Source organism: Sinocyclocheilus rhinocerous, unplaced genomic scaffold, assembly GCF_001515625.1.
Source record: "Sinocyclocheilus rhinocerous isolate Xijiao unplaced genomic scaffold, SAMN03320098_v1.1 scaffold147, whole genome shotgun sequence".
Lineage (NCBI taxonomy): Eukaryota > Metazoa > Chordata > Actinopteri > Cypriniformes > Cyprinidae > Sinocyclocheilus > Sinocyclocheilus rhinocerous.
In genome coordinates, this window is record NW_015651498.1 from 1,170,923 (window position 1) to 1,180,314 (window position 9,392).

At 36.7% G+C, this 9,392-nt stretch overlaps 1 protein-coding gene across 2 annotated transcripts in view; it reads left to right on the plus strand.

The window, feature by feature from the left end:
* Positions 1-9,392, plus strand: part of LOC107712996 (tudor domain-containing protein 3-like) — a 25,808-nt gene that overhangs the window by 14,458 nt on the left and 1,958 nt on the right. Inside the window, exons 9-13 of one of the 2 annotated variants that reach the window (XM_016518413.1) lie at positions 856-1,027; positions 1,925-2,047; positions 4,473-5,323; positions 5,393-5,446; positions 6,333-6,387. In XM_016518413.1, coding sequence (XP_016373899.1) covers positions 856-1,027; positions 1,925-2,047; positions 4,473-5,323; positions 5,393-5,425 — 1,179 coding nt within the window. In that variant the 3' untranslated portion in view covers positions 5,426-5,446; positions 6,333-6,387. Of the gene's footprint in view, positions 1-855; positions 1,028-1,924; positions 2,048-4,472; positions 5,324-5,392; positions 5,447-6,332; positions 6,459-9,392 lie in introns of those variants that run through there. The other variant, XM_016518412.1, reaches the window with a different exon arrangement.

Sequence of the window (9,392 nt, forward strand, 5' to 3'; positions counted from 1 at the left end):
GCGTAAATAGACAGTATAAGTCATTATAATCCATATTTATGTCCTGGATGACTGGATGCAACAAATGCCTCGTTTATAATGGGTTTTATTGTGTTTGTCTTGTCGCGCCGGGACACAGGGCATCACAGCATGGTAGGGGCGTAACATTTCCGTCACACGCTTGAGGTATTCGGCCAATCACAACGCACTGGATAGCTGGCCAATCAGAGCACACCTCGCTTTTCAGACCGATGAGCTTTGTGAAAATCGACGCGTTTCAGAAAGGCGGGGCATAGAGGAGAAACAGTAATGTACAGTATGTGGAAAATAATGTGTTTTTTGAACCTTAAACCGCATAAACACATTGCATTACACCAAATACACAAAATAATGTTCTTTTTAGCAACATAATATGACCCCTTTAAATTCATTTCCTAATTTTGTAAAAGTACAAAATCTTACTTTGTAAATTGTATCATTTTGACTTTAAAAATATGGGTTGAACATTTCTGTAAGGTGTTTTTTTTTTGTGCGCTAATGGATTCAAATTCTGCTGTTTTCACTTTTGTATTTCTTAAATAACAATCCTTGAAAATACGTCAAGTGCCCCAAAGTTTGTATGATGGACTTAAAATTAAATGGCATTATTTCTCTCTAATGCCACTAGAGAAGTGAGTGCATGCCTTCTCTGGATAAAAGATGAATCGATGGCTAACGTAAGCACCGATGTGACTGTTTTTGTTTTTTTATTACAAGACAAAATGCTTTCTGTTCTCTTCATCTGTTCTTTTGTCCCTGATTTTAATGCATTTTTTGATGACCCTCAACTTCATCAAATTCCTTTCTGCTGTTTGATGCTGCTGCTGTCTCTTCAAGGTTGATGAGCGCGCTTTGAGGGACATCATGGAGATGGGCTTTCACCGAGAGGAGGCCAGACAGGCCTTGCTGGATAACAACAATAACCTGGAGGTGGCCCTCAACTTCCTGCTCACCGGAACAAACCAGCCCAAAGCGGCCCAAACGGAGCAGAGCCGCCCACCACCTCGAGGTAAAATGCGTCAATATGTTTTCTTGTTGTGTAGATTAATTTTTCTTGTTTTATTCAGTTTTGTTTAGTGCCATAAAATCCATTAAAGGACCCAAAATTGAAAAATTGCTTAAAAATGTCCTCACCCTCAGGCCATCCAAGATGTAGATGAGTTTGTTTCTTCATCAGATTTGTAGAAATGTAGCATTGCATCAGTGTCTCAGCAATGGATGCTCTGCAGTGAATGGGTGCCGTCAGAATGAGAGTCCAAACAGCTGATAAAAACATCACAATAATCCACAAGTAATCCACAGCACTCCAGTTCATCAGTTAACATCTTGAGAAGAGAAAACCTGCGTGTTCCACCAACATATTTGTTTTGAACTGTTTTGGGCTGTTTTTGTTTGTAAACAGTGTTTGATCTGTGCAGATTTCTCTGCTGATTCAGACCAGATGACGTTTTCACTAGAGAAAGTCATCTCATGCATAAAGGACTTGCATTTTAGCCGGAATCAATGTATGAAGTTAAAAACATCTTGATGGATTTGTTTCTTACAAACACGCAGCTTTTTTCTTCTCAAGACAATAACTGATGGACTGGAGTGGTGTGGATTACTTGTGGTTTATTGTGATATTTTTATCAGCTCATTCTTACAGCACCCATTCACTGCAGAGCATCCATTGCTGAGACAGTGATGTAAACTAACTTTCAGAAAATTTTCATTTCGGATGAACTGTTTTTTTTAATGACAATCCAGACTATAATCCCAGATTGATGTTATTGTTATTAGTGTTGTTGGTTTTTGAGTACAAGGAAAATAAAACCATATTTTCATTGCTGTTTTGCTTTGCTTTGTGGTGTAAACTGTCTTTAACTCGATGTCCTTTTAGTTTGACAGTTTATTTGTTCACTGACAGGAAAGGGTCGTGGAAGAGGACGCTCCAGACAAGATGAGGATGAAGAAGCAGGAGGAAGACCATCTGGGCCCAGCACACTGTTTGACTTCCTGGAGTCAAAAATGGGGACATTGTCCATTGACGGTACACTGAATTTGTTTTACCTTTGTTTTTATGGAGCATTAAAAAATGCTGACAATATTAGTGCTTCTTTAAATTTGATATCTGAATTGGCCAATTTTGGAAGCTTATAGTATCAGGGCCTTTTTTGTCCTTTCAAATAGTAGCAGTGTTATTTTAGTATTTCCATACTATTTTAGTATTTATTAATATTTTAAATTAGTTAATATTTTTTAGTATATATATATATATATATATATATCACCTGTGAGGTGGATGGATTATCTCGGCAAAGGAGAAGTGCTCACTAACACAGATTTAGACAGATTTGTGAACAATATTTGAGAGAAATAGGCCTTTTGTGTACATAGAAAAAGTCTTTGAGTTCAGCTAATGAAAAATGGGGGCAAAAACAAAAGTGTTGCGTTTATAATTTTGTTCAGTGTATATATACTACCGCTCAAAAGTTTGGGATCAGTAAGACTCGTAATGTTTTATAAAGAAGTTTCTTATGCTCATCAAGGCTGCATTTATTTGATCAAAAATGCAGAAAAAAACAGAAATCTTGCTAAATGTTATTACAATATAAAATAATGGTTTCTATTTTAATTTACTTTAAAATATAATTTATTTCTGTGATGCAAAGCTGAATTTCCATCCATTTTTTTTCTAGTTTTTTTATTTTATTTTTTTTATTTGTTTTTTTAATGTTAGTATAGTTTAGTATAGTTTTATACAGTATATTTTATTATTAATAATGTATTTTATATTATTATTATTATTATTATTATTATATATTTTAATTATGGTTAGTTTTAATTTATTTTTATTTTAGTTATAGAAGTTTAGTACTTCATATTTAAGCTTATTTTAGTTGCCAAGGCAACATTTCTAATTTAAGTTTAAGGTTTTCATCTGCTATTTATATTTTATTTTATTTCAGCTATTTTTAAACTAAACTATTTTTTTATATATATATAGTTTTAGTTAACCCTAACAATAACATTTTTTTTCTGTGCCAACTTACTGAAGTACTAAACACTTTATATCTGCATGATTCCTACTTCACATGATAATATTTTGATCACTTTGCAACTCCAGTACATTTATTTATTTATTTAGTAAGCATCTGTATTAAAAGTGGGATAATGTATGGTTAGCTTCCAGAATAAACTCTTCGGCATGATAAAAGACCCTGCTTCATTTTGAGGTTATGATCAGAGTTTATTTTGCAATAATGACTATAAATGATCACTTTAAAGCATTTATTCCTACTGCATTTGCAACAAAACCAATCCTAGTAATGGGAACATTGTATCAGGATTTTTAATCTCCTCTTATGTTGAAGTCCCAGTGGGCTGCAGAACTGTGCGGCGTCAAACAGATGGCCAGTCCCAAATGAAGGCGCTCTATTAGTCAGCTTTAGATAAGTCTCTGCGGCTTGTAAGCTCTGCCTGACATATGGCTTTAAGAGAAAACGGACAGGGCTAATATGTGGAGAAACGTTTGTCGTCTTCCGCTCGTTCAGTGCCGTTGTTTTAACATTCAGGCTCTTGCTTTGAGTCAGAATGACCTGAAACGCACTGTAATTGTGCTTTTGAAGTACCCTGCATCATCACTGTGTCCTGCATTTAAGTTGATATTTCTATGAAGAGATTGTCAGCTTTCTTGAATGAACTTTATTACCGCTTGACATTTCTCAACATCGTAAAAGGCCATTTAAATGCATTGTGCAAGGCACTAAAAATGTGCAAAACAACAGGTTACAGGCTTTTCATTGAGTTTAAAAGATCTTTTAGGGGCTTTTCTTTTCAAATACTGAAATGTGCCATTTAATTCATTGGCATAGCAGGTAATAACTTTATCAGTGCTCTATTAAACCCATTTTATTTTCTGTTCAAAATCCTGTTTTATTTTTTCCCAAATTGCATTTTTTTTCTTTTTCTAAATTCTACCAAGCACCCCCTACCCCCCACCCCCCCGTTTAAATTTTTCTGGATTCCCTTTTTAAAGATTACATTACATTTCCATAATCAAAAAGCATGTCTGACTAATAAGAATCATAAAACTTATTCAATTTAGCAACAATTTATTAAAAGTATAAGTTATTTTTATGAAATCCATTTATTTTTTCCCAAATTCTGTATTATTTTTCCCAAATTCTGTGTGTTCTGTTTTAATTATTCTGTATTCCATTTTAACGGTGCAATTAAATTTTAATTGGCAAAAAGCATTTCTAATCAATTGAATTCTTTAAGAGTTTAATAATTTATTAACATTTTTTACAAAATGTAAAACCAAAAATGATAATCCTTTAAAATAGTTTTTATAATAATATTATTATTATTACTGTTACTTTGATTATATGTAGTAGACTAAACCGCGCCACTCATTCATTTACAATTTTTAATCCGTTGCCTTACTGTTTTTCTTATGATTAACCCTCTAGAGTCAAAGAACCAGCCTTCACTACAAGAGCACCAATATAAGATGACTTTCCCCAGCACTGATCAAATGTTCAGAGATGCCGCCCAGTCCAAACACCCTCCCCGAAACGAGGGACGCTCGCAGAGAAACGACAGGCCACCACGTTTCCAGAAGGATGGAGACTTTCCTAAACCCAGCACGGCCTCTTTCAGTGTCTCCCAGCCGCAGAAATGGAGGGACGGAGAGAGAACGGGAAGAGGAGGATCAGACCGATGGAAGAATGATGCTCAAGATGCTAGAAATGCGTACACCTCTATGGGGAAGCCCAGGGAACAGCAGGGTCTCTCTGGAAAGGAACATAACGGGTCGAAAAGCTTTCAGCAGGAACCACATAACGGCGGATGTAAAGAGCAGGATGGGACAGGACTGGCTTCTTTTAGGAAAAACCAATCAAACGGACCCGCGGCACCCAAATCCTCAAATCCTGCTGCGTCAGGCTCGGATCCTAAAGCTAGAAACGAACCCAACAACAGAAGGAAAGGCAAGCCAGAAAGACCCAAATCAGGCTACTTTGAGCGTTCGCAAGATGCAACGAAAAAAGACTTTTCGCAGGATGCCGGATCCGGTCAGTGCATCAAAGTGGGCGGGGTTTCAAACGCGCAGCTCCCTAATGGTGATTTAGAACACAGACGGACCGGTCCAATCAAGCCGCAGTCTTCAGCCCCGCCTCAGAAACAAACCAACACGCATAACTCCGCCCCCAAGAAACGATCTGGACCAATCAAAGGTCAGAGAGAGCCGACGGACACAAATAATCACATAATCTGGAGAGCTGGTGACCAGTGTCTAGCGCTCTACTGGGAAGACAATAAGGTGAGTCTTTTGCATTACTTTTGAGTGGCGTTGGTTCTGGAAGCATTTTTCTATTCATTTTTCTCATAGGGAAAGTCCTGGTTAAAGTGTTGCAAGCTGTGAACCAAACCAACCAACTACAAGGTGAATCACAACATTACAAACTTTTATTTGAAACAAAAAATAATTTTTTTTTTATTAAACAACAATGCAAAGATTGTGTACGTAATGACTTTATTGAAGAAAAAACTACAGTCCCATGATGCTTTATGAATGGCAGTCGATTTAAAAACAATGATGAGATATAAAACTATTCCTTTTAAACTGGTGATCTTTCAATAGAAACAATATATTTGAAGTTTATTGCCAAATATGCATGCATATACACATACATATATATATATATATGTGTATGTATATATGTATATATTTGTATGTTTATTTATTTAAATCGTTTGGAGACAGACTTTTCTGTATAGCATCATGAATAATGTAGTTTTTCACCAGGAATTATGCTTGTAAACATGATTATTTTAAAGGGGGTCATCAAATGCACTTTTTAAAATTTATTTTATAATGTTTCCTGAGGTGCACATATAGTCTTCGTAATCTTAGTGTAGTTTTTTCATCAAAAACGTCATAATTTAGATAAAAATTGTCATTTTCTACCCTGAATTCAGCCTCTGATTTGAACTCTCTGTTGGAAGGGGTGTGTCTTCTGTGAGTCTTCAATGTAAACGCCCTCTGCTGTGATTGGCTAGCATCTTTGCATATGAAATGAGCATTACATGTGGAGCTCTGGAATGTGTTTTTGCTGTCACAAGATTAACTAATGGTGAAAAGTGTTGATTGTAGCGTTATATTTAGATCTACTGTTGCATCAAAGGTTGCAGCGCTGCCCTGCCGAACATGACCTTTCTGAAAATGAGTAGTCTTTACGAGTCTTCCGGAACCAAATTACACTCTGTATGCTTTTATTGCATTTTTCCCTTTTGTGTTCTTGTAAAACATCTTTGTATATTGGTGGCAGTTTTATCGGGCGAGAATCGACGCCATCCACCCGTCGGGCTCCACGGCTGTGGTTGTGTTCAGCGACTACGGCAACTGCGAAGAAGTTCTGCTTCACAATATCAAACCTCTGCACATGGACGTGTGGGTAAGCAACAGATTACCCAAAAAACCTTGAGCTCTGTTACAAAACCCAGAGCATTTTAAAGCATCGTGGGTGTTCAACATTTTGCTGCCTTCTAAAATACCTTCTTTTAACAACATATTATTTGGGAACATTGTACCGAAGTGAGAGAAATGGTACTTATAAATATTCTCGCTTGCTTACTTTTTCTTAATTAATTTGTTTGTTTAAAAGATTAGATTTAAGTCTAAAAAATATTTATTATTTTTGCCCGATATTTGGTGCACATTTTTATGCTTATTATGCCTAGGGTTGGGTGCTGAAACCCGGTGCTGGTACCTTTATGACTGAATCAGAATGCAGATTTCGGTGCCACTTAAATGCCTGAGCTGTCGATTGAAATACTTGCCCTCTGGTGCTCCGAAACGGACGTAAGAAGCATCATCACCGCATGCGATCGCTAGTTAAATTATACTGCATTTATGTGGTGTCAGAATAATCAGAAAAATAATTTTCTGACTCTCGTGAACGCAAGTCGGAAAGCTCTGATGATACAAATCCAACACATCTTTGTAGTAACGCTAGTGTTCATGTTGCTTTCACATTCCAACTTAAAAGCACAATGAATGCGTGAATGCAGTAACTTACCGTTAGCGAGCTACATTAAACGTGCTTAAATTAAAACGCCTAAAGCTAAACTTCCCTTGTGCAATGAGAAGCGTTTCTAAACCTGTTGGCTAGGGCTGTGCAATTAATCGCATGCGATTGTCATGCGCATCTCGTCAGTAAAGCTGGTTCTGTGATTAGTAGTAAATCTCCATCACCTGCTTTCAGATGGAGCGGCATTTACTACACAGAGCTGTAGTTCACTGACAATTAGGCAATATCGCGTTCATTATCGCAGATCGAATCGCCTGCGATAATGAATGTGATATTGCATAGCTTGTCAGTGAACTACGGCTCTGTGTAGTAAATGCCGCTCCATCTGAAAGCAGGTGATGGAGATTTACTACTAATCACAGAACCGGCTTTACTGACTAGATGCGCATGACAATCACATGCGATTAATTGCACATCCCTACTGTTGGCCAACAAAAGAGAACATTATAACATGTTTTTACTCCACAACATCAGTCAAATGCTTCCTTTTGTGATCTGATGTGGCTTCTTATCACAGAATGGGCAGAAATATGTTCTATGCTGTAAAAAAGGCTGTGACGATTAGCAATGGATTGTAAATATACTTAATTATTATGAAAATACCCGAGATGGCTTGAACACAGAAACTATATATTGTCGCAGTCGAGTGTTTATTGTCTTCATGTTTCATCATTCAAAACATTTCTCTCCTTTTTCTTCAGTCACAGCGCTAGCTGGATGCTTTTGTCCATATTAGGGATTTCCTGGAGCGTCATGAGTTCTACTACTTCTGTGATGCATATGGGGAGTTTCTGCACGAGGGCGCCCTCTGGCGTCCAGTATGAATGAAACAGACATTACATGTGATTATAGCGCTCAGTAATGCCCAATCCATCCTTTTTTGGGTAAAAATAGGAAAAATAATACTTCTCTCAAAAGAAGTAGTAGACATATGATAATCCATGTTTTACTTCAGTGTACAGGATTTTCTTTTTTTGTTAATTTGTTTTAGAAATCACATTTTAAATCACAATTCACAAAAAAACACCAAACAGAACCGGAAACCGTGGTTTAAAAACCAAGGTATGCATTGAAATGTGGGCTGACTGTATTGTTGCATCCCTGCCACGAATACTGACTACTTTGCTGTTATTAGTACTGTAACTGTTATTTAGTGTTACATTATTGTAGTTGGGTTAGGTGGCTTAGGTGTTATTGTGAACTAATGTAAATTTGTTGTGTTTTATGTTTACTTATATCTATATATATGCTGTAGTTCACTGACAATTAGGCAATATCGCGTTCATTATCGCAGATCGAATCGCCTGCGATAATGAATGTGATATTGCATAGCTTGTCAGTGAACTACGGCTCTGTGTAGTAAATGCCGCTCCATCTGAAAGCAGGTGATGGAGATTTACTACTAATCACAGAACCGGCTTTACTGACTAGATGCGCATGACAATCACATGCGATTAATTGCACATCCCTACTGTTGGCCAACAAAAGAGAACATTATAACATGTTTTTACTCCACAACATCAGTCAAATGCTTCCTTTTGTGATCTGATGTGGCTTCTTATCACAGAATGGGCAGAAATATGTTCTATGCTGTAAAAAAGGCTGTGACGATTAGCAATGGATTGTAAATATACTTAATTATTATGAAAATACCCGAGATGGCTTGAACACAGAAACTATATATTGTCGCAGTCGAGTGTTTATTGTCTTCATGTTTCATCATTCAAAACATTTCTCTCCTTTTTCTTCAGTCACAGCGCTAGCTGGATGCTTTTGTCCATATTAGGGATTTCCTGGAGCGTCATGAGTTCTACTACTTCTGTGATGCATATGGGGAGTTTCTGCACGAGGGCGCCCTCTGGCGTCCAGTATGAATGAAACAGACATTACATGTGATTATAGCGCTCAGTAATGCCCAATCCATCCTTTTTTGGGTAAAAATAGGAAAAATAATACTTCTCTCAAAAGAAGTAGTAGACATATGATAATCCATGTTTTACTTCAGTGTACAGGATTTTCTTTTTTTGTTAATTTGTTTTAGAAATCACATTTTAAATCACAATTCACAAAAAAACACCAAACAGAACCGGAAACCGTGGTTTAAAAACCAAGGTATGCATTGAAATGTGGGCTGACTGTATTGTTGCATCCCTGCCACGAATACTGACTACTTTGCTGTTATTAGTACTGTAACTGTTATTTAGTGTTACATTATTGTGGTTGGGTTAGGTGGCTTAGGTGTTATTGTGAACTAATGTAAATTTGTTGTGTTTTATGTTTACTTATATCTATATATAT